At 55.0% G+C, this 24,526-nt stretch overlaps 1 protein-coding gene across 5 annotated transcripts in view; it reads right to left on the bottom strand.

The window, feature by feature from the left end:
* Positions 1 to 24,526, bottom strand: part of DNAH2 (dynein axonemal heavy chain 2) — an 80,839-nt gene that overhangs the window by 35,621 nt on the left and 20,692 nt on the right. For 4 of the 5 annotated variants that reach the window (XM_073881652.1, XM_073881653.1, XM_073881650.1 and 1 more), the window contains 27 exons: positions 16,024 to 16,170; positions 15,065 to 15,221; positions 14,600 to 14,839; positions 14,152 to 14,340; positions 13,798 to 13,945; positions 13,169 to 13,361; positions 11,762 to 11,962; positions 11,516 to 11,672; positions 11,034 to 11,208; positions 10,488 to 10,651; positions 9,524 to 9,685; positions 9,319 to 9,422; positions 7,768 to 7,924; positions 7,545 to 7,627; positions 7,251 to 7,431; positions 6,732 to 6,870; positions 5,089 to 5,306; positions 4,725 to 4,826; positions 4,288 to 4,413; positions 3,884 to 3,994; positions 3,427 to 3,615; positions 3,018 to 3,121; positions 2,728 to 2,917; positions 2,031 to 2,211; positions 1,275 to 1,402; positions 849 to 1,001; positions 443 to 568 (listed from right to left, as the gene is read on the bottom strand). In XM_073881652.1, the coding sequence (XP_073737753.1) occupies positions 443 to 568; positions 849 to 1,001; positions 1,275 to 1,402; positions 2,031 to 2,211; positions 2,728 to 2,917; positions 3,018 to 3,121; positions 3,427 to 3,615; positions 3,884 to 3,994; positions 4,288 to 4,413; positions 4,725 to 4,826; positions 5,089 to 5,306; positions 6,732 to 6,870; positions 7,251 to 7,431; positions 7,545 to 7,627; positions 7,768 to 7,924; positions 9,319 to 9,422; positions 9,524 to 9,685; positions 10,488 to 10,651; positions 11,034 to 11,208; positions 11,516 to 11,672; positions 11,762 to 11,962; positions 13,169 to 13,361; positions 13,798 to 13,945; positions 14,152 to 14,340; positions 14,600 to 14,839; positions 15,065 to 15,221; positions 16,024 to 16,170 (4,225 nt within the window). The remainder of the gene's footprint in view (positions 1 to 442; positions 569 to 848; positions 1,002 to 1,274; positions 1,403 to 2,030; positions 2,212 to 2,727; positions 2,918 to 3,017; positions 3,122 to 3,426; positions 3,616 to 3,883; positions 3,995 to 4,287; positions 4,414 to 4,724; positions 4,827 to 5,088; positions 5,307 to 6,731; positions 6,871 to 7,250; positions 7,432 to 7,544; positions 7,628 to 7,767; positions 7,925 to 9,318; positions 9,423 to 9,523; positions 9,686 to 10,487; positions 10,652 to 11,033; positions 11,209 to 11,515; positions 11,673 to 11,761; positions 11,963 to 13,168; positions 13,362 to 13,797; positions 13,946 to 14,151; positions 14,341 to 14,599; positions 14,840 to 15,064; positions 15,222 to 16,023; positions 16,171 to 24,526) is intronic. The other variant, XM_073881651.1, reaches the window with a different exon arrangement.

Genomic DNA, 24,526 nt, shown 5'->3' with positions numbered 1-24,526 from the left:
CACCCCCCGAATTCTTTCTTTCTTTCTAGCGATGCATTTACAAAGACGTATTTCTATCTAACATTTCAGGGGTTTCAAGTGAAGGGAGCATTCAGGCTATCCGAACCGTCACTCCCCCGGGGAAGAAAATCCCTGTCCTTCCTAGAACCCTCCTGCCCACCCCTCCCATGCCACTGCTCTGACGCATCGGCAGCTCTGGTGGGAGGAGAGACGCGGAGGCGGGAGGAAAGCGGAGGGGGGGGGCCTCTGGGGGCTCCATACAGTCAGAAGCCCGCCGCTCAGGAGGGTGGGGGCTGTGGCGGGAGAGTGGAGCGTCTGAGCAGGCCAAGGCTGTTCCAGAGACAAGGAAGCCCGGAGGGGTCAGCTGTCCCGCAGACAGTCACAGCCCGGGGACAGCTCCCCGTGCGTGGGTGAGGTCGGCGGGAGTAGCAAGGACAAGCACCTTGCCGTAGTCAACGACGGGCAGCTCGATGTTGGGGAACAGGTCTTGCACCATGGCGTTGAAGAGCGGCACGTCGACTGAGGTGAGCTTGGCGATGTTCATGTCTCGCATTGAGAGCAGCAGAACCTGGCCGGGAAACGAGGGAGACTCTGGCCTGAGGAGCTGGGCCCCGGGCGTCCACTAGAACCGCCCCCCCACCGCCGCCCGCCGTCCAAAGGGCTGAGGGGCAGGAGGCCAGAGCAGCGCGGATGGCCAAGCGAGCCGTCGGCGGGACACCAGGTGGCTCAGGGGACAGGCAGCGGGGCGGGGGTCCCAGCCCAGGCACAGGAGCTGAAAAGCTTCAGTGGAGGCAGGGTGGCCCAGGGACCCTGGAGGCTCGGGCCCAAGGGCCGTGGCCTCGATCTACCTCCTCATCAGACAGATCCGGCTGCATGCGGCGCTTCTTGCCCGCATAGCGCAGGAGGGAGGTGAGGGCGCGCAGGCCGAAGTCGTAATGGTCCTGTCTGGACAGCTGCTGCACGGCCAGTGAGTAGAGGGTATACACCTTCTTGGCCAGAATCTGGGGAAGGAAAACCGAGGAGGAAACCCCGGCCTCACGCAGGGCCAGCGACAGACACACGCAGCTGGGCCTGAGCCTCGAGGCGGCCAGGCTGGGCTCTGGGGGACAATCCTAACGAGAAGATGCTGGGAACGGTGCCGACACGGATCAGGGACCTCCCAGGGGAGAGGCCTCCACACCCTACCGACCGCAAGCCCGCGTCCCTCGCCTCTGTCCGTGGACTCGTCACGGAAGGGACGTCAGAGCGTTACCGACAAGACGTGACGGGCATACCTTGCAGTTGCCAAAGCCCTCCCCAAAGAGGATGATCTCTGCAATAAGAGCAGAATCAGGCACCACCATGGCAATGGGGCGGAACATGGATTTCAGGTTATCTGGCAGCTCCGTGCGACCGGCATAGCCTGGAAAACAGCGCCGTCTATTTAGAACCCGGGCCACTCCCCGAGGACCTACTGCCTATTCTCAACCCCATTCTCCCCAACCCCGGCTCGCCCCCCAAGTCTCCCCAGCTCCAGCCACACGCTCTCCGCTTCTCGGCTCAGCTCCCGCCCCTCTCTCCTATCTGCGGTCCTCTCCTTCCTTGCTGGGCGCTGTGGTGGTCCTGACCCAGATCCCTTCTGTCTCTCTCTCAGCACCTGAGCCCTTTCCTGCTCTCCCTGCAGACCCTCCCCGAGCCGTTCCTGGGGAACAGTAATGAGGGAGCCCGGGGCCTGCCTTCTGGGGAGAGGCCCATTCCTCCTGCAAAGGGGACGGCAGACAGACCCGGACTCAGGGAGCTTGCCCAGTGGGAGAAGACAGCGAAGCATCCCAAAGGACCGGGCATGTACAGACACACAGCTGTTATTGACCCATTTGGGGTAGACAGTAAGACTGCCTCCCCTTTGCCCAGAAAGTTGGACCTTTGTCCTTCCCTCGCTCTGTGCTCTCTCTCTCGTCCCCTCTCACTTGGGTGGGACACGCTGGCCTGGAAGGGGGAGGGGGCGAAGGGCTGTCGGCCCTGGCCGCTCCGTCCTCCTGCCCGCCCCGTACCGGGGTTCATGGTGATGAAGATCCCACAGGTCCACACCAGGTTTATTTCGAAGCCCTCGAAGTAGAAGCGGGTGAGGCCGGCGGCCAGGGCCGACAGGATGGACAGGATCTGCTGGGCCACCACCGACAGCACCTCCACGTTGATGCGGTTAAACTCGTCAAAGCAGCCCCAGGCGCCGGTCTGTGGGTGGGGGGCAGAGTCGCTGGGGGCCCTCCGACGGGGAGCCCCGAGGAGCTGGGGCTGGCAGCCCCGGCCTGAGATGTGCTGACAGGTGTGGCGGGCTCCAGGACGCGTGTGCTGTCCGGGCTGGGGGCGGGGGGGGCAGCGCAGCCCAGGGGCCGTCCCCGGCCAGAACTTTCCAGCCAACAGCACAACCCTGGGGACAATCTCAGGGACAACCTCGGGGAGTACCGGAGCAGGCACCGGTTGGGAAGAGACCCGGGGAGGGAACCTGTGAGCACGAGGCCTGCGCCCCGCACCGGTGTATATGCGTTACCTGGTCCAGCCCCTACGTCATCTTCTGAGTTTTCAAATACGCACAAATGAAGGCTGAGCAAGGCTCGGGGAGGTGCGGAGGCGATGGCAATCATAAGCCCTGAGGCAGGGAGTGCTGTGCCTTACAAAGCTGGGAGCCAGCCTGGGGCTCAGCTGACTCTCTGGGACTGCGAGGGGGTGGCGGAGTGGCGGGGTGCGGACCTGAGCCAGACCCGAGTACATCCTGCCCATGGACTTGTAGTCCAGGCCCTCGGAGCAGTTGACCACGATGACGTATATGCCGAGGGCCTTGCCCAGATCCTTGACGGTCTCTGTCTTGCCCGTGCCCGCTGGGCCTTTGGGGGAGCCCCCCCGATGCAGGTGCAGGGCTGTGGTCAGAGTCATGTAGCACCTGAGGATCAAGGACAGGACCCGAGTTGGACTCCTGCGTGGGAGCCCCGCCTCAGCAGCTGCTGCCCCCGCCCCGCCACCCTGTCACTGCGCCAGCCGACCTGTCGGTCAGCGGGGTGATGACCAGCCGGCCGGAGTTCCCCAAGTACTCGTAGCTGTGCTGGAACTGTGTGTTGGTCTGGCGGATCACACAGTCGTCCAGCTCCTGGGGCAACAGGGCAGAGGAACGGAGAGGGGGGCTTGGAGGAAGAGCCGATCGGGGAGGCGGGGAGGCGGGGAGGCGGGGAGGCAGGGAGGCGGGGAGGCTGCAGTTCACAGGACTAGGGCTGCGGAGGAGAGGGTCTACGGCCCGCATGGAAGATGGGCCCCTGCGCGACCGCCCCATCCACCACGGCAGCAGCCCGCGGCCTTCCTGGGCTGGTCCTGACTCGGGAGACGGGACCGAGTGCAGAACTAGGGCGGGGGGCCGGGGCGTCAGGAGGGCACAGGCCGGGCACAGGCCGGGCACACCTTCTCCCAGTAGAAGCGCAGCTGACTGAGCCACTCGAAGGAGCTGATGTCCACGAGGCCGCTCTTGTACAGCTTCTCCAGCACGTCCCGGGCATGGACTTCTATTGTCACCAGCGCCACAATTTTCAGCCGCATGATTTTGGTCAGGTTCCCCCTGATGGCTTCCGAATACTTGTTCAGGACGGACACCTGCGGGATGAGGTGGCGGGGAGGAGCGTGGAGGGGGCAAGGCAAGCAAACCCTGACCATGCCTCGCCCCGGCCTCACCGGCTTCCAACCCCGCGCTGACCCCGACCTCCCGAAACCCCTGACCCCCAGCCCTCCCAAGCCACCCGGACTTGCCTCGCGGGACCTCAACCACAAAGCACCCTTGCTGTGACCCTGACTCAGACTCCAGTGCATCCCCCCAACGACGCCCCCCCCCGGGGGCCCACCCCAAACTTGGAGGGCTCCCCACCTGCTTCTTCTTCATGACCTTGAGGATTTTCTTGTCTCCGCGCTCCTTAGCTGTCAGCAGGCACTTGGTGACGTCAGCCGTCCACTGGATCTGACTGGCGGTGATCACCACCTGGGGCCCACGCAGAGGCTAGATCCGCTGGCCCCGCACGCAGCCCAGCCCCCAAGTCCCAGCCTCTTCCTGGCCCAGGTGCTAGTGTTCGCTCAACAGGCTCCCTCTGCACTGAAGGATGGGGCTCAGGCCCATGGGCAGGAGCTAAGGGTCCAGCATGCAGGGTAGCAAGGCCTTCGCCCAGAACAGGGGGCAGGACGCCTACATCTGGTGAGACCCGAGATTCAGTCTTGACCTTTGCGGCTCCCTTTCAGCTCTTCCTTGCTCCCTCGTTTCCACCGACCCCGGCTCACCTGGCCAGCCCACTCCTTCACCCACTTGTCCCTCTTGTTAAGAAACTTCTTGAGGGCCAGGCGACAGTTCCGGAGAAGGTCCCGTAGGGTCACCCTCATGGTCCGCTCCACGTCACCAAGCCAGGACTGTGGGGGTGTGGGGGTGACAGGGCCGAACGGCCAGGCCTCAGGGCCAGAGACAAGCATCCCCAGGGGGCAGGGGCTTAGGAGGGAGGACTCCAGGGCTTTGGGCAGCGGCTGGCTCAGGTCCCGGAGGGAAATGGAGGCATTGGGGGGTGACGGAAGACGGTCCGCTTTGCAGGTCCAGGGGAGGGGTTAGAGTTTTCAGCAATGGCAGGTGGGTCCCTTCACGGAGATGTTGTCTCCTCACAGAGCGGAGCAAACTTTCCAAGGGGAAGAAGGATCAACTCGATTCTTAGACCCTCACCACTACTCACCTCCACAGGCCCTTCCAGAAGGACTGCGTGGAGGAAGTCAACGTACTCGCCGTCACCTGAGAACATTCCCACGGCTTCCCATTTGCCACTGGGTCCCCCAACCTGTAAAAGCAGGAAGCTCGGAATGGTCTGGGCTGCTCACTTCTCATATCCACCTCGGAGGTACGTGGGCCCTCTGAGGGTAATCTCTGCTCCTCTCCCCTGACCCCAACATTACCAATTCTAAAGAGTTCTATCCCAGATAATCCAGATTCATTCCTATCCCCCTCCTGCTGGGAGGCCACGGTCCCCTCCAAGGCCCCGAATACCTTGACATTGCCACCTCCTCCCTGCCCCCCATCCTATCCTGGGCAGCTCGGCAAACCTTCTGCATTCTCAGCAATTTGATGTTGTCAAAGCATTTTTTGAGGTGCGGCTGCACAGCCTCTGGGTTGCGGGACTGGCCTAGAATCTCCAGGAGGTCATCATTGGACAGGAAGTAGAAGCGGGGAAAGATATGGCGCTTGGTCTCTAGATACATATCCAGAGACTTCTGAATGTCTTCCAGAACTGTGTTCATTTCTATCAGCGTGTCCAGCAGGCCTGGGAGAAGAGCAACGAAGGACATTTGAGGACCCTCTACCATTGCCCTGAGTGGATCTGGAGTGTGCACCTGCACCCACTTTGCCGACTCTCGAATGTTGGGGTACATATTGCCATAATGGTTGCTGGAAGCAGAGAAGTGTCTCCAAATCACTCCAACACGCTTAGCCCATCCTCTTCATTAATTCATCATCAAGTGCTCATTATACACTATTACGCATTTTGTACACCATGCATTAAGCATACGGTATACGAGATTCCACTAATATATCGACATCTCGTCTCCCTTCGGTCTTAAACGGTCCCTTTCCTCCGGCTCTGCTGGTCACCCCAAGAGCTTCTGGATATTAGAGACTGTTCTGCACACACAGAACCCCACAAGTGAAATCATTAGACTTAAATATATATCACATACACACACTGAAACAGGGCTGCAACCGCCGGGGGTGCTGGTGTCCCTCGGGGTGGAGCGAAAAGAGCCCTGGACGGAGGGACAGACAATGGCCATGCAAACTGCTGCTCATCCACGAACCAGCATGTCCGTTATCCTCACTGAGCTCTCACCTCCTTGTGGGTAAAGCACTAGTAGCATCTACCTCAGAGAATGACCCATGGTACTAAGTAAAATGGATTCTCAGTGGCAGGTTCTCAACAATCTTAGTTTCCTCCCAGCCTTAGGTTTTGATTGGTTTATTCCCTTGTCCCAGTTTCTAGCTTTCTGAGGGAAGTCTGGACGCCCCGGAACCTGAGGCGACCCTCGCACCTTCAAGTTCAGAGTCCACGGGCTGCCAGGTCTCTGGGAGGTGACTCAGTAGCAGTGGGTGAGATGAGTTTCGTTTTTGTGTTCCACAAACGGATACCCGTTTCAGTGGCTTTGCTTAGATGTTGTTCCGAAATGTAATTTTGCCCATGATCTCGAGTATTTTTTCTAATAAATGCATGCTGTCCCTCAGCTTTGCATATCCTCCTACAGACATTTTATCAGAATAATTAAAATGGCTTTTTAGTGCATAACCCCAAGGTTCTTGGGAAAATGAAAAACCTTTCAGATGGCCCAAGGCCAAAGAGAGTAGTCCTCCGCACCCCTGGACAGAACTCTTCTCCTCAGGACACCCCCTCTTGGCGACCATCACCAGACCTCAGTTCCCGGTTCTTTACCGCACTCCACCACCATCAACCAGGCCTTTCTGTGGGTACGTCTCTCTCCCACGCCCTCCCCTGCCCACTACAGTATAGTCTTCCCGAGTATTTGTTGAGTTTCGTTCACTGAACTGTTATTTCCTGCTCAGAAGACGCGATGGTGATGGTATGAAGGCCATCTACAACGGTCTTTCAATGAATGAAGCACGTGGCCAGGACGTCACACATACTCAGCACCCACCGAGCCTCGGTCAGGATAAGAGGCCATGGAGCTCATGGACAGACCTGGATGGTGGGTGCTCCGCAGCGCATTGCTGTCCTTGCTCATCCGGTCCATGATGGATTTCCAGTTGTTGTTGACCTGGTCAAACAGGGCTGATTCGCTGGGCAGCTGCTTACGGATGTCCTCTCCGAGGAAGATATTCTGAGGGGCCAAGAATTGGGGTGAGAGGCTGTTTCTCACATGCTCCCCACACTCTGCTCCCCACTCCCAGACCAGGAATGACAGCCGAGCGGAAGAGAAGGAGCATCAGAACCAAAGGGCAAGAAGCCCAAGTTCCGGAAGGAAAGTTGGGGTTGGGAGGCCAGATACCTGGGTCCAAGAAGAAAAACGTAAGAAGAGCAAAGCCCTTTCAAGGAGGGAACCGAACGTGAGAGGTCATCACTGAGAGTCAGACGCTTGGGGCCCAGAGGAAGGAGGACTTTAGAAGTGGGAAAACGAGGCTGAGAATAGGGCCAGGATGTAGGTCGTGTGCCAGGAACAGAGAGTGGGTCACAGGAGCAGCCCGGCGAGCGGGTCCTGACCTCTAGGTACATCCACTGGCGCTGTACCGTAAGCAACATCTCAACGCCCTCCAAGATGAGGGAGAGGCAGCGCTCCCAGCGGTCCGCTTCCTTCTCAAAGGCCTTGACAAAACGAGAGGCCTTCATGGTAGACAGAGCCACCTGGTTATCTTCCAGGGCCTGGAATACCTCCTCTGTGCCTCTGGGACGGAAAGCATCAGAATTACAGTCCGTCCCCACCTGCCAAACCTCCGGGGGCTCTGCAGCCCAGCTCGCCCGGCCCGCCCCTCCCCCAGCACCCCAAGCCCTCTCTACCGGAGTCGGTGATGGCCCTTGTCCTTATAGGGAACTATGTCTAGCTGGATCACGCTCCAGGTCTTGGCAATGTTCTGTAATGCCTGTGGAGAGAAACCAGGGAACAGAACAATCCAGTATTTGGTCCGCAAAGGGAACAGAACTCAGAGGGGCCATGGGACCACGAAAAGCTGGCTGCTGGAGGCTCGCGAAGTGGGGGAGGCGGGAGGGGGCCCTGTCATACCAATTCTATAGCCAGCTCTTTGGTGGCCGACGCAGAGATCTCCCCAATTTTCTCCACATGCTGGTCCATCCCAAGGTCCACAATCTGCTCCAAGGTGAAGCGGTCAGATTCCTGATCAAACTCCCGTTGGATCTCATCTCTGACCTGATCCCAGTGCCTGCAGTCGGGGACAGAGGTCAGATCACGAGGCCGGATATCAGGGTCTCCTGGAAAGTGTTAGCATCGATCCGCAGGCCTTCTCCCTCCCATTGGGACAGCACGATTCCATATACGTATTGATATTTTATATTAAATAGGCCCTAAGATGCACTCCCGGGCACTGTGGGGACTACAGAGATGGAGGTGCTGATTCTCTGGAGAGAGTTCAGACCGATCATTGCAAGATCACTGCGGACAGATTATGCGCGGGGCCAAGCGCCGTGCATGAGACGGCTCACTTAATTCACATGCCCGCTATCAACGAGGAGCTTTGGTTCTTCCACCTGAGCCCGAGGAACCTGAGCCTAGGGGAGGTTGAACAACTTAGGCGGGTGTATGGTCAGGTGGTACTTAACCACAGGACACAAGGGTGAAACCCGGCAAAAACACCGTCATGGACGCAACGCAGAGAAGTGAAATTACTTCCTTCTAAATGGATAATTATTACAACATCATTTATAAAATAGCCCGTTCTGGGGCACCTGGGTGGCTCAGTTGGTTAAGCGTCTGCCTTCGGCTCAGGTCATGATCCCAGAGTCCCCGGATCGAGTCCCGTATCAGGCTCCCTGCTCAGCAGGGAGTCTGCTCCTCCCTCTGACCCTCCCCCTTCTCATGCTCTCTCTCTCTCTCTCTCTCTCTCATTCTCTCTCTAATAAATAAAATAAAATAAAAATCTTTTAAAAATATAATAATAAAATAGCCCATTCCATCCTCCATGGCCTCAAAGGCCTCGCCTATCATGTAATCGAAAGAACAAAACTTGGAAAATAAAATTATGAAGTATTTAGAGGAAAGTACAGAGAGAATGCAGGTTTAACTCTGGCGGCGGGGGCGGGGTAGGTCTTCTTAGACGAGGCCCAGAAGCAAAACCCATGAAGGAAGAAGGGAATACCTTTGGCTACATCAGAATAAAACCTTTTGGGGGCGCCCGGGTGGCTCAGTCAGTTAAGCGTCCGACTCTTGATTTCAGCTCAGGTCGTGATCTCAGGGTCGTGAGATCGAGCCCCGAGTCACGCTCAGTGCTTGAGATTTCTCCTCCCTTTCCCCCTGCCCCTCCCCCCCAAAATAAAATAATCTTTTTTTAAAAAAAGAATAAAACCTTTTGTAGACAGAAGACGTCAAGACAGAACAGAGTGCTGGGAGACGCCGGGGGAAGGGAAGAGAGGAGGCGGGAAGGCCAGAGGGCCCAGGACGGCTTGGGAGACAGAGGACGGGGCAGGCTCGAGGGAGGGCTCCTCGGGGGTGCGTGTCTGTGGGCGGGGGCAGGGGGACGTGGCCGCGGGGAGGGGACCCCATGAGAACCAGGTGGCCGCGGGCCGGGGGGTGGCCCCGAGGAGCGAGGAGCAGCCTCACCTCTCTCTAAGGGCGGGGTTGCGAAGGTCTGAGATGAGGGGCATGGTCTTCTTGAACTGCTCTATTTTGGAGCGAGTGGTTTCGATAATTTCCCAGTTGCGGTCCTGGGCAAACATGGGAGGCATCAGCAGGCCTGGCCAGCATCCCTGCGCAGTCCCCCTTCCTCAGCGGGCTCACCCTCTGCCCCCCGCCGCCCCCTACGCACCTTGTACTCTTTGGCCAGCCTGGTGAGACGGCGGAAGAGCCCATGTGCCATCGTTTCCATGGCCTCCGTCTGCAGCGTCAGGAACCGGCCCATCTTCCACTGGTTCCAGTTCTCCTCCCAGTCCCGTGTGATCTCCCACACCTGCTGCAGCGCATCCAGCTCCTTCACGGCCAGGAGTGGGAAGAAGCGGTAAGGGAGGGCGCTCGGGCCCTCCTCCTCCCTCCACACACAGCAGACGGAGACCCCGCGCTTCCACCCCTCCGGCGGCCCCCGGGGGGCTGGCGGCGGGACTCAAGCAAATGCAGGGACACACACGTTCGTAGCAGCTAGATCTGCTCAAAGGCGGGAAGCAAGCCGAATGTCCACACAGTGGAAGATCACTCGGCACCTACACGCGCTACAACGTGCATGAACCTTGAAAACGTTACACTGAGCGAACTGAGCCAGACATGAAAGCCATTTGTGCCAAATGTACAGGACGGAAGATCCACGAGTGGTCAACGGGAGCTGAGGGGAGAGGGTGCAGGTTTCCTTCTGGGGTGATGAAAGCGTTTCGGAGCCAGAGGTGATGACTTCACAACATTGTGAATGTATGAAATGCCACCGAATCGTTTGCTTTAAAATGGTTATTTTGTTGGGGCACCTGAGCGGCTCAGCCATTAAGCGTCTGCCTTCAGCTCAGGTCATGATCCCAGGGTCCTGGGATCGAGCCCCGCATCGGGCTCCCTGCTCCGCGGGAAGCCTGCTTCTCCCTCTCCCACTCCCCCTGCTTGAGGTTCCCTCTCTCGCTGTCTCTCTCTGTCAAATAAATAAATAAAATCTTTTAAAAAAAATGGTCATTTTGTTATCTGAATTTTACCTACATTTTTTTTTTTTAAAAAAAAGGTCTTCGTGCTCCCATCTTCCTGGTCCTACCCCCGGTCCCCATCCCTGCTCAGCACAAGGGCCTAGCCCAGCACACCACCTTCTCCAGGTTCTGCAGGTCCTTGGAGGCTGGCTGCTCGATCTTGAAGATGCCCAGGTTGGAGCGGAGACTGTTTTCTTCTTCCCGCATGGCATTCAGCATGGCCCGCACCTGGGCGATCTGCTCCAAGGCCGCCTGATGTCCCACGTTGCTGGTGAAGGGGCCTGTGGGAAATCCAAGGTGAAAGCCCATCGTCCCCTGGAAGGACTGACATGGTCCTCGTACCTCTTTGTGGGCAAATCTCCCTTCTCTCCTCACCCGACAGGGGCAGGAAGGAAAACGAGGGAATGCATTGCCAGGATGATGATTCACTTTAGCAAAAACTCCTACATGTGGTGTGAGAATCAGAACCGGCTGGGTCATGGGAAAGAAGGAAAACTGGAAATGCTGTGAGCGGGGCAGTGACGCCAAAAGCACCAGGCCCTCGTCCCCTCTCCCCAGCAGCATCTTTCCTCTGCTCGCCCTTGTCCCTACCTCCCGGGGGCCAAGGCTTTGAGACACTGGGTCAACACAGAGGTAGAGGGGGAGAGCTTGAGAAAGACGTACCTTTGGATTCAAAGTCTTCCAGGAGATTATGCGCTTTCTTCTTGAAGTCATCCGCTGAGTGGATGAGGCCTGTCTTGAATTTCTCCTTGTGTTTCTTCAGCATTTGCTCACTATCCAGCAGGATTTGTTGGAAGATGACCCACTCCCCGTTGAGACTGTCCAGCATCTCTAGGACCTGGGGACATCAAGGAGGGGACGATGACCCACGAGCAGGGGGTCTATCCTCAGCCACGCTCTTAGGGCCTTGTTTCTGACCCTGTGGACCAGAGTCTTAGGGCCTAAGAGAAATCCATAATCTGACCCAAACTACCATTTGAGTTCTCTGGCTCTCCAAGGCCTCGGGGTCTTGCGCCTTCCACCCAGCTCACTTCTGTGCCGTCCTTCCTGGCGGCCCAGGGCCTCAAACGTGGGCGTTAACTTTCTCCCCGAGCCACTGCTGCCATGGGCCCGACCCCGGTGGACGGCACGCCCCAGGAACTCACGTTCTCCTGAACCGGCACCTCGTACTTCTCGAGAATGGTGAACTGCTCGTGTATGGGGGGGATCTGGGTCTCCAGGTCGGGCAGGTCATGCTGCAGGGTCTCCATGAGCTGCAAACTGACCCCCAGTTCCTCCAGCGTCTGGGGAGGGCGGCTGATTCTGAGGGCAGGCAGAGAGCAGGCAGGTGGGCCCTCCTGCCCCGCCCCGCCGCCCCGCCGCCCCGCAGGCCCCGCCGGAGGAGCCCGTACTTGTCCCCGTTGTCCTGCAGGTAGGTGTGGAGCTCCAGGAGGCGCCGGGCCGCCATATCCTTGAGCAGGGTCGTGAACTTGTTCTGCCACTCGTTGCAATGCTGCACCAGCGAGAACTTGAGGTGGGAGCAGTCCAGCAGCACGAACTGGATGTTGAGCACGGTCTCCTCCTTCTGCACGTTGTTAGCCACCTCCGTGTAGCTGCAAGGGCCCGTGTCCCCGCTAGGGCGGTTTTCTCTCGGCAGACAAGCCCTCTGCCCTGTCGTGAGTTTGCGCTCTGGTGCCCCGGTGTCCTGCCCCCCAGACCCGCGCAGTAGCTCCGGGCTGCTCCGCTGCTCCAGGGGTGTCCCAGCCACAGGGCTGAGATCCTGTCACCCCCCAACCCCTGCCTGCGAGACAGCAACCACACTCCTTGGTCTGGCATTCGAGGCTTCAGGGTGGCCCAGATCGGAGTACCCACTGCTGCTCCCCAGCTCTGCGGCCTCAGACAGGCTATTCAAACTGTTCTGAGCCCCAAGTTCTCATCTATTACACGGTGATAATGACAGAGCCCACACCACAAGGACGTGGTCTGCCCTACCTAAACCCCTGGGGCGCATCCGTCCCCGCTCCCGTGTCCCAGACCACGCGCTCCTCGGTGCGCGTGCACAATGTGTCCCCATCTCCGTGCCTTTCTCACGCTGTGTTCTCCGCCTCCAAGGCCCTCCCCCCTCCTGCTGCCTGTGGGACCCCTACCCACTCCGCCAGGCCCTTCATGCAGCCTTTCCTAATGTCCCAGCCCTTCCACGGCTTTGCACGCCTGAATCCTACTTCTTACCACACCAGTGCTTGTGTAGTGACTACATTTGCACAGTGCCTTAGAGCGTGCAAAGAGCTTTCACGAGACTCAGTGACCTCACAACCTTGGGCGCCCGGCTGGCTCCGTCCGTGAAGCATCTGCCTTCGGCTCAGGTCGTGATCCCAGGGTCCTGGGATCGAGCCCCGCATCGGGCTCCCTGCTCGGCGGGAAGCCTGCTTCTCCCTCTCCCACTCCCCCTGCTGTGTTCCCTCTCTCACTGTGTCTCTCTCTGCCAAGTAAATAAATAAAACCTTAAAAAAAAAAAAAAGTGCTTGCTTCTCACCCTTCAGATCTTTACAATTGTTGTTTCCCAACAGGACCCTGTGGGTGCGCCCCCCCCACACACACACACACACAAAAAGACAAGACCATTCCCCTAAATTTTGTCCAGCTCTGATGTGATCTCTACCCCTTGAGAAACAGAGGTCCCATGCCCTAGCTCCTGATCTTCTCCCATGGTTGAGGACACACATTTTCTGCAGCTCTCCCTTCCCCAACCCTCTTCCCGAGCCCGTAGGCCTGGGCCTCCTCCCGGGATGCTAGGCTTCACAGCCACCTGTGCTCCTTACCGGGCAATGTCAGCGTCAAAAGATGAGACGGGGGGGTTGAGACGCTGGTAGCGGCGAATGAAAGAGTCCTTGTTGATCTCCCAGATCTCCCGATACAAATCCCAGGTCTTGAGGTAGTTCTGCAGCAGGCTCGCGTTGTTGGTCATGCCGCTGCTGATCTGGGCCTGGATCTTCTTGATGTCCTCGTCTCGCTCTTGAAGAGCCAGCAAAACGCTTCTCACTCACTCCCAGCCTAACCCAAGCTCCAGCCTGGGCCCTGGCCACTGGGTCCTCCTCTCCAACACCATCTCCCCAAAGAAATACAGCTCAACTGTGAGCATTCGTAAGCAGAGGGGGAGTCGGATCCAGCCCGAGGATTCAGAAGGGCGCCTCCTATCCTGCCCCAGTCCCAAACTCGTCCTTCTGAATCTCCCACCCCAGTCCCGAAGCCCTTGAGCATGAGTCACTTACCTTCCACTCCCACCACCACCCTTGCTCCCTTCCCCGTCTGGCCCCCGACCTGGCCTTCCCAGCATCACGGAGATGACCAGCCCCATGTCTGGAAACGGCCCCGGCCTCTCCTCCTGGCTCTGGCCCTCCCTAAGTCTCTGGTGGCCCTGCACCTGGTGCCCTCCCCACTGCCCACTCACCCACGATTATATGGATGGGGTCACGATGAAACTTGCGCCTGATGAGAATTTCGGGGAGGTGGCGGAAGACAGAGATGGTGGAGAAGAGGTGGTGGCCAATGTCATTGACCACACCTGCCAGAGTCTGCAGAGTGGGTGAGAATTCCACCTGGCGGGGCGGGGAGGAGGGGGAAACACAGGGGAGATGGCCTTAGCATGGGCCATGGAGCCTCAGGACTGGGAAGGCTGAACACCTCAGAACCAGCCCTGGAAGCCACAGGATGAAGTCAAGGCCAAGGGATTCAGGGAAGTTTAAGGATTGAGGGAAACCGAAAATAGAGACAGTTTTGGAACTTCAGGGGTCAAGGTCCCCACCTGTGCCACACCTCCCTGTGTGTCATTCTGCAAAATGACCAGGACTCGGAAGAGGGGGTTGGGCGTGGTCTTCCCGTCCCCGTTGATGGCCTTGGACAGCTCCAGCAGCGACCACTTCACATTCAGACGCAGGGCATCCTCCATCATGCGGTCCAGCCGAATCGTGTACAGCACCCACTGCTGCTGGATCTGGGGGAAGGCATGGGTGGAAGGGTGGGCCCTCAGGGGAAACATGGTCACTGGGGAAGGCAATAAGCTGGTTAAAGAGAAAGGTAGGATGCAGAGTCCCGAAGGAAGGAGGTTTGAGAGACTGAAGGTTGGGTGAACCCAAGAGGAGAGCAGGACGTCTGAGAAGCCCCCACAAAGGGTAGACAGGGAAACCAAGAGAAAGTTCTGATGGCCCCGGGGGGCTCGCCCAGCCACAGAGCCTTGGTCCCAGGACCCGCACCTCAGGGCCGTCATTCTTGAAGACTTCGTAGGAGTTGGTCATGATGGCCACCACGTCCTGGTGCAGGCTCATCAATTTCTGCTGAACGGCCACCCGGTGCTCCCGCTGGTCCTCCTCAAATTCCAGGTCCCTGTATACCCGTTTGCCGCTGATGTGCACCAACAGCGTCTCAGATATCTCCTGGGCTCGCCAGCCAATGGTCAGAGTGGAGGCCTTGAACTCATTCACTATGGTCTGCACCTAGAGTCAGACCGCGCCCACAGGGGAGCCTCAGTTTGGGAAGAGACCCTCTGGGCTCCGAGCTATCCTCCCACCTGTCCTCAAGCCAGAGCTGCTCACATTAAAAATAATACACCTCAGCATGCTTCGTTTTTCACACTACTCCCTGATCTCTGTACTGATTATCCACACACCGGTCTTTGGGTCAGCCTTGCAGACCTTCCGAGCCTAGTGACCAGGACCCACCTTGCTGGCGTGTATTCGGCATTCTGTGATGAAGAAGGCACTGGCCCCCTTCAAGGCCCAGTGCAGTTTCTTGAGTCCAGGGTGGATCTTCTTATCCAGGAATCGGATACGTTCTTTGAAGAGGGCCTGCTCATCTGGGGACAGCATAGCAATGATCCTGTGTATGAGAGAAGACTGGCAGTGGGTGGGACAAGCTCTCCAGGCCTCTCCTCTGCACCAGGAAACTCGGTGGAGACATCGGGAAACTCACAAGGCTACACCGTGCTTTCCAAGAAAACTTTCACCGATAGTGGAAACGCTCTACACTTTGTGCTGTCCACGAACGGTCGCCACTCACCATGAAGTGTGGCTGTGGGGCACTTGACATGTGGCCTGTGCGAATGAGTAACTCAATTTTTAAGATTTTACGTAATTCCAATTAAGTAATTAAAATAGAAATAGCCACGTGCTCTGAGGGCCGCCATATTGGACCGTGTAGTTCTAGATGCCCAGACAAGACTGCTGGCTCCGCTCACTTGGACTTTAACTGGGCTGAGAGAGGTACCCAACCCAGAGCAAAGCCTCAGTCCGGAGTTAAGTACCAAGGGTATTAACAGAAGGGTGCGAGTGTGGCCTTGGTTCAGTAACACCGATGTTATCCTATGCCCACGATGCTAATGCCCCCAGTTTCATTATAGAAAAGTGACCCGGGCCCACAGTATACATGGCCCCAGTGACCTGTGGGGTTGGAGAGGACCTGGTTGGGTTGTTTTTGCTCTCTACCCTGAAGCTAGAAGACAAAAGTGCAAGGGACAGGAATAACCGCAGGGCCATACAAGAGGGTAGGAGAAAGCATTTTTTTTGAGATAGTCAAATGTAAAGGATAGATCCTGCAGGAGACAGATGACATCACGGGACAGATAAGACACAGAGGGGCTCAGAAGGCACACAGAAGGCTGTGCTGAGGACTGCAACCTTACCGATTGTAGTCTCGAGCCACAAGCAACAGGTTTTCCCGAAGAATGCGCAGGTCCTCCTCCCGCTTGGCTACATTCATCACGTAGTGGGGCGTCTCAAAGAGCAGCCGTTCCCAGTAGTCAATCTCCACAAAGAGAATCAGTAGGGACCTCGGGGAGAAAGGGCAAGGCAGCTCAGGGGATTGCTGGAGGGCCTGACCTGGAGCCAGCAGCGGCCCCAGGGCAGCGGGGCTGGGAGGCACAGAGACAGAGATAAGAAATGAAGCAGAACTCCCAGTAAAGAAGGCTGGCTGGACTCACTGACTTTTGCTGCCCTCCCTACCCAAACCCCCACAGCAGTAAAGGGGGCCTTTGTGTGTTTAGGGCATAAACCCTCAGAGGCAGATTGGAAGCTGAGAAGCCGCCGGGTAAGGAGCAGAGCCGGCACCCTCAGGGGGCGATGGAGACCGTTGGTGCCATGGGGCTCTCTGAGCCCCAGGGTGGTGTCTCTGAGCGTCTCAGGAAGGGAAGCTTGTGGAAACAGCTCCCCACCTGTCCCTGCCCCTACTCTGCACAGTTAAGCAAGTTCACTCATCACCCCAGCAGAAGAAGGAAGGCTCCTATCTGGAGAGACAGTACAGAGACAGACCGACGGAGGGTCTTGGACTGGGGACCGAGGCCCGGCTGAAGGAGGGGGTGTACTGAGAGGAGGGGACATTAAGGGTCCATGTGCACAGTGAATGTTAAGACCCCCAGCCTTCTTTTCCCACCCAGCAACCGGCGCTCGGGCAGCTGGACAAACACCCTTTAGAACGAAGCCCGGAGGACAGTCCCGTGGCCTCTGGCCAGCCTAAGGGATGAGTTCCAAGGACGGCGACCTCAGGGGTCCCCTGGAAACAGCCCACAGTTGATGAGCCCCACGGCGGGCTCAGCAGAGTTTCCAGTCCGCTTTCCAGCTCCCTGCCCTTGAAGATGGACAATCAAGGATCACAAAACATCGGTCTCTGTCCTTCCTAGCACAAAAGGCAGGGGCCTTTTGAGAAGAGAAGAAAGAGAAACCAAAGAGAAGAAAAGCCAACTCCAAGGAGAGACGAGGGGGCAGGGGCCACGCAGAACAAAAGCTGCCCCCACCAAGTAAGAAGACGCAACAAAACTGTGTGAACATCCTGAGAGAGAGAAGAGAGCATCTGTGACCCAAAACCAGAAGAGCTCTTGGAAGTTAAAGACCATAGCACGACATTAATAAACAAAAAGCCCGTTAACAATGAAATCAACAGGAATCTCTCGAAAGTAGAGAGAAAGACACAGAGATGGAAGGCAGAGAGGACTCTGCATGAAAAAAAGAATAGAAAATGGCCAAGTAGTAATTTTTATATTAACTACATGTTGGAAGGATCATACTTGGGGCAATATCGGGTTGAGTATTCAAACGGATTTCAGCTGTTTCTCGTTCCTCTGTTAAATCCAATACCAGAGAAATCTGACTTGCACGTGTAGCCTCCCATCTGGGGAGCTTCTCGCCCTTCCCTCCCGGCTGTCACAGCCACATCCTGAGTGCGCCACCTCTGAGATCAGCCCCTCAGACGCCCTTCCGCCTGAGCCCAGTGTCCTCCCAGGTCCAGCACTTGCCCTCCCAAAGGACCTGATCTTTGACCTCACATCACTGACCACGGGCTCTCCTCCCGCTGTGCTTTCCCCCCATCACCGCCTCCTGATCCACAGACCCTGCCATCTGTCACTTTCGCGGTCCTCCTGCCACTCCTCACTCGCTCCTTAGTGTAAGCCACCTGGCGGAACCCCAACCCTGGTTCAATCTGCTGCCATCCCCCACCCCCGCACCGCGCAGGCGGCCCAGCAAGACGGGACCACATACAAGAGCACCCCGAGGGCTCCCCACGCTGCATGTGGGGGTCTCCCCAGGCTGCCCCCCTCCTGTGCTCGCGGCCACCTCTGGCAGTGCCTCCGCACTCTCTCAGACCTGCCCCTCCCTGTCTCTGCGGAAAGCCCACCTCCTACACCACAGGGATACAAAAGCCATCAGGAGACTCCACATACTTCCCGCTATAAAACCCAGAAGCCTGGGGACTTGTGTCCCACCCGAGGCTTCTCCTGTTTAGGACGGAAGAGGCCCTCCTCCCACCCAAGGCCAAGGCCCCCTCCTGGGCTCCGCGTCCTGACACGGTTTCCTCCTGCTTCCTCAGATGCCATCCCCTCCCGCTCTCCTCAACAGTTAAAGAAGGCCAAGGTTCTACCATCTTGAAAAAAACCAAACCCAACCGGCCCCCCTGGACTCCGTATCCCCCTGCGGGTACCAGGCCCCGCACTCCCCTTCACCGCGCACCTTCCATACAGAATTGTCCTCGAGAACTCCTCTGTCCCCTTCGCCTCCACAACTGCCCTTGTCAAGTCTCCCTGGGACACCTTGTCCCCAAGCCCTGCAGGCCTCATCAGGCCTGGCCCTCCGCCCTCTCACGCTGGACTCCTCCCTGCCTTGCCTTCCTCGGACGCGCTCTTGCGTTCTTCCCTGGCTTCCAGGCCACAATTTCCCTCTTGTCTGCCTGCCTTTTGGTGCAAGTGTCCTTCTGTCTCTAGCATCCCTTGGAAACCCCATTCAGCTGGGCACTGGAGACCCTGCGAGGAATCTGCTTGCCCTGCATCTCCCTTCAATGCAGGCTCCTGGAGGTTCTTCACATCCAGCACTCCCCCCGGGCGAGCTCATCCATGCCCACAGTTCAGCTGCCTTCTAGAAGCTGCTGACCCCCAGATCTACACGGCTAACGGGAGCTCTGGACTTGCATGCCCAACTGCCTCCTGGATGTCTCCCTGCCTCGGCCCACGGGCACTGCGCACGCATGTCCAGAAACAAACTCATGGTCCACTCGGCACGCGGGGAGCTCCTGGCTCTGGGACCAGCCCCGTCCTGCTGCCTAAACCAGAGCTGCGTGTCCTCCCTCAGCCTCACTGTCCAGCATCCAACCCACTCCCAACTCCTTGGGCTTTTAGAGTCAAAGCAAAGTTCAGAAACTCCGCTATCTCCCAGACACCCGTGGCTCAAACGCGATGCCAAATAGCAATTGGACGTTGGCCTAAAGTTGATCAAAGAGTGCGCGGTCATCCATCTCAAAGAGCGAAGACTCCGGGCAATTGCTGCCATGTGGGACGAGCGCCCAGTGTGACTGGAGCGTCTGATTTTTCAAGAGGGCAGAACACAGAACTATTTTCCAATATAAAAACTGTAACCAGTTAAACATGCTCATGGAGGAAAAGAGACCCGTGACCATTAAAACACTAAAAATAAAATACCCAAATTAACCAATTAACAAGAGATGTCTATACGTAACATCTATATGCAAATTTTATATATGACATCGCTTGTTAATTGGTCAATGCACATGGAAAAAATGATTTATAGATATTTTATGCAGATTTAAATACACTGAAAGAAAAAATGCTATTCTTGGATAGAAAGACTCAAACCTTAAAGATGTTCATTCTTCTTTAGCTAATCTATAAATTTAACCCAATCCTTGTTCCTATAAAAATAGAAACGGGACTATTTTGGGGACTAAACAGATTGATTCTAAAGTTCTTATGGGAAATAAATATTAAAAGTCTCCCCCAAAAACTCTGCAAAGGGAGAGGAATGAGGTCAATAATTAAAGCAGTCGGGTTCCTTCATATGAAGAGACAGACATACCAGCACAGAAAAGTGAAACCCAAAATAGACACAACGCTCCGTGGGAATTTGTTACGTTATATAAATGAGATCAGGTCAACTGGCTAGCCGTCTGGGGATTAAAAAACACGACTCAGTTGCACATGCTGCTCTCTCCCTACATCAAAATAAGTCTCAAAAGGATCAGACATCTACACATAAAGAATAAAATCATAAAACGCCGTAAGAAAATATAGAATATTTTCAAAAATTTTAAAAAGCTTGAATAAAAAATCACATGATTTGTAAAATCTGTGTGGTTTCTTTTCTTTTCTTTTCTTTTCTTTTTTAAGGAACGTGTACTTTTTAATCACGATCAAAAGCCCCCACAACCTGGAGATGCTCTCATGAAAGTCTGTGTTCCGAATATTACTGAAATGCTACTTGGAAGCACAATGAGGTGAAAATTCCACAATATTCTGTGCCTGCTCCACAGGCAAGCACTGAAAGAACAAAATAAGAAATATCGTAATTGAAGTTTTGCAAAGGATTATATCTTCACCTTTACTAGAGAGGAAACTTCCAGTGAGGGAAATTATTTTCAAGTGAATAGGCCTCTCTCACACATGCACCAACAGTGGATTACCAGGCATTGAAGGAAACCCTCCAAAGTAAAAGAGAGAGAGGCCAAAGCCAAGGAAAATTGCTTTCAGTTTAGGATTCCAAATCCAGCCAAACATCCAACAAGGGGAGGACAGAAGACAACTATGGTCAGTCACAGAAGAACTCAAAAAATTTGCCTCCCATGCACCATTTCCCAGAAAGCTAGTAAAGAATGCACTCCACCAAAATGAGGGCCTAAACCAAGAAAGAGGAAGACAAAGGAAACAGGAATTCCAACAAGAAAAGAGGCTGGGAGTGGGGGTCGGAATTCCAGGCTAACACCTGAGTAGCAGGCCTCGAAACTAACCAGTTCTACTGACTCCGGAGGAAAGGGAGTTCTAGCAGGGCTAGCTCTAAGAAAGACAGGAAACCGGTTCAGGGAGTGAGGAAAAATACGACCCATCTGGGAGAATTTATGACAGTGAACAGTGTGCTAAGAAAAATAGCGAGGTAATTATCAATTCCGAAAAGAGCAAACATCAGACTAGCCAGGAAAGAACCATCACCACAAAATTCCTCTGCCCAGCCACAAATGGGACTAACAGAGTCATATTAAGCTGAACACTAAATACTGACTTAACCAAAACTAGTGTGAGAGCTTCGCTGGACGGATAGCGGGGTCTGGGCATTTCTAGCTGCACAAACATATCCTCCCGTGTTCTTCAGACTGGAGGCTCCAAATCAGTCTCCCTGAACACCGCGGCCAGCCCACGTGGGCGAGTGTGCTCCCCAGCGTCCCACCGAGATGTCTCTTCATTTTGTCATCTTGACGAGATCTTCAAAGTAACTTGAAGGCCTATCAGCAGATTTTAACCTGTCGGTCGACAGGACTGACTGGGATGATGCCGTCTTGATTGTTGAGCTGAACTCAACATCCTAGGAGGAACTCTTTCCACAGGGATGCTCTTGTCTTTGCCAGAAGTGTGTCAATTAACTTCCAGAATGCACATTTTATGTTGACAGATAAAATTTATTTTTTTTAAGACTTATTTATTTATTTGAGAGAGAGAGAGAGCACGCGAGCACAGGGAGGAGCAGAGGGAAAGAAGCAGACTCTGCTGAGCGTGGAGCCTGACACGGGGCTCGATCTCGTGACCCTGAGATCATGACCTGAGCTGAGATCAAGAGCCGAACACACAACCGACGGAGCCACCGAGGCGCCCCAACAAATAAAATCTCCTTAAAAAAAAACAAATCAGCCTGGGAAATTATTTCTGTAAGATATTTCCTCATGGATCCTCAGAGCCGTGGTCAGGCCACAGAGGCAGGAAAGTGAAGTCAGCTGAGTTTAGGGCTGACAGTCCGGAATGAACCGATCCCATAGAGAAGGTCCTATATGGTTGGGGGAAGAGAAGGAATTGCAGGCCCTACACACAGAAAACCAACAGGCCTCCCCGTGTCCACCCTCCTGCTCTGGGGCACCCGCATGGTGGTGTACAGGTGGTGTGGGACGCAGGGAGGACATCCGGAACATGTTCGAGTTACGTGCGATCGGTGAAGCCAGTCTGGCCGTGAAATGTGGTAAAAGCCAATTTGGACTTCAGAGCTCAAAGGTTTGGGATATAAGGTGGGATAAGAAAAAGCCCCTTGTGAGATAAACTAGGCTCTATTAGGGCCCAGAAGGCTCCGAACGCGGGGGGGGGGGGCGAGTCAGGTGATTCTGAGAACACTCAGGACGCTTGAAAAGCATGCTTATTTGGAGATCTTATCTGGACCCTTGAGCACAAAAGGGTGAGCCTGATAAAGTCATCTGCACCTCCATGGTAAGATGTTGGAGAAGAGCGGAAACGGTCTTGGATTTCTTTACTGGTTTGATGAGCCCAGACTTTTCACCCTTCCCCAGAATCATGTTGTTGTTTTCTCCCCCCATACATAATTTACTGGGTTGAGGCGGCTTTATCTTGAAACCACAAAAATGTAAAGCAGCTTATAACAGATCCCTCTAGTAAGCGACTGACCAGGGACAGAAACACTCCTCTCTGGGAGAAGCATTCTAGCCGTTATTTGGGTTTCGGTTAAACCCAGGCCATAAATATTTGGCCCAGAGTTGCCTTGTTAGGCTCTGCTGTAAAGATTATGCAGTGGGTGCTTCAGATAAGTATCTCATGTGCTCCTTGAAGGGAGACCATCACAGCAGACTGGCAAGTTTTCTCCTAAGCCTCTCCGAGCCCGATGGGCATCCCGCTGGGACGTCAGGCAAACGCACCACGGTGGGAGGACGGGCACAAGGTACAGGGAGCCCACTCGACATCCTCCAACCAGTACGGAATATCCAGAAGCCTTGCAGAAACCGTGCAACAACTTACAAGGCCATCAGTCCTGAGCTGACTGAGTCACAGTACACACTATAGGATGCTAGACACCGCGGGGAACAACCACATACTTCTCCCCGTACAGAATGGAACCCCCACCCCACGCGTGTTGTTAACCTTAAAAAAAAGCAAGTTGCAAAAAACCCCGTTTACGATGTGATCCTATTTTGTGTGCAGTGTGTATTTTGGATTACCTGGTAATCGAGATTAGCTCCAGGGAGTGGGGGCTGGGGGCTGGATTTTCACTGTTTCCTGTATATATTGCCACATCCAATTTTTTTTTTTTTTTACAGTGAGCAGGCACTATTTTTATAATTTAAAAATACCCACTAAAGATTTTTTTTTTAAATCAAAGAAAAACAAAAGTATGAAGTGGGGGGTGGGGGTGGTAAAAGAGAGTGGGGGATAAAAAATCGACCAAACCACGAAGCATGGTTATCTTTGGGGAGACTTTTTTCCCTTTCACTTTCTTGCATTTTGCGAATTTTCTAAAATTGTCGACACCTTTATAATGGGAAAATTAATCATTTGAAAACACTTTGGATGCACAGTGTATATGGTATGCTACTATTTGTATAAAGAGACTGTTTATGTAGCTATCCACTCTTATTGCTGGAATATGTTCCCCAAGAAACTAGTGACACAGACTCTGTACAGAGAAACTGAGTCACAGGGATACAGCAGTGGAGTCGGACTGTTCCTTGTCTACCCTGGTGTAAATATTGAGTTTTGTAACATGGACCTTATATCACCCCTTGTAAAAGGTTAAACTGTTTTAAAAACTACAACTATTATTTTAAAAAATGATAATAAAATAACGTTTACAAAACGACGATATCTCCTTGCTAAATCTGCTTTGAATGTCCTGTGTTCGCGCAGCTTCCTGAGGCAGTTCTTTTGAAGGGAAAATCATGTTTGTGGATTGTTGGTTCTTCGTGAGGACTTCCACATACGCCATCTCACCTCGTGACAAGCACAGAAAAGGATTTTTTGATAAATAAGGATAAGGAAACTCCGAGGAATTCGGCGGCTCGCCCGAGGTCACAGGGCAAGGCACATGGAGCCCAGGGTTCAGACTCTGCCCCGAGGATCGGGAGGAGGCACGGCCCCCAGCCCGCTGGGGCGGCTTACCTGTGACGTGTCTTCACCTCTTGCTCAACCTTTGTCTTCTCTCATACTTAAAATGTAAACACGGGGGGCGCCTGGGTGGCTCAGTTGGTTAAGCAACTGCCTTCGGCTCGGGTCATGGTCCTGGGGTCCTGGGATCGAGCCCCGCATCGGGCTCCCTGCTCGGCAGGAAGCCTGCTTCTCCCTCTCCCACTCCCCCTGCTTGTGTTCCCTCTCTCGCTGTCTCTCTCTCTCTCTGTCAATTAAATAAATAAAATCTTTAAAAAAAAATGTAAACACGGATCGTTGGTGCTACCACAATTCTGTTATTTGAATACAACCCTTTGATTCCAGGGAAAAAGGCAACTGCTGGGCTGTGCACGTTCATATTGGTATCACTTCAAGTGCGTCCATCCGTCCGTCCGTCCGTCCGTCCGGGCGTCACTCCAAGCACAGCCCCTTTGGGAGCACCCAGCTTGACGGGACAATGTGTCTTGCAGTTTCAACCCCGTTATCTGCTTGCAAATGTCACCGCGAGGGTAATACCGACCTCGTCCCCTGTCTCCTCAAAATCAGAGTGTTGACTTACGAAGCCGTTGTTCTATGGGGCCGCTTGGCCATACCTCAAAAACCCATGGACCTTCTCAGGGCCGCTCTCCGACACCCCCGCCCGGCCAAGGACGGGTCTCCAGGCTCCAACGTCTCTGTCCTCACGAATGCCTCTCCTCCCCTGACACACGGCACCACTCCTCCGCCCCGTCCCTCCACCATGGCGTGTCCTTGCACCCTG

This window comes from Callorhinus ursinus, unplaced genomic scaffold (assembly GCF_003265705.2).
Source record: "Callorhinus ursinus isolate GAN/ISIS: 27379988/994484 unplaced genomic scaffold, GSC_fseal_2.0 scaffold43, whole genome shotgun sequence".
Lineage (NCBI taxonomy): Eukaryota > Metazoa > Chordata > Mammalia > Carnivora > Otariidae > Callorhinus > Callorhinus ursinus.
Note: the sequence above shows the minus strand (reverse complement) of the source record. Positions and strands in the feature narration are given on the sequence as shown.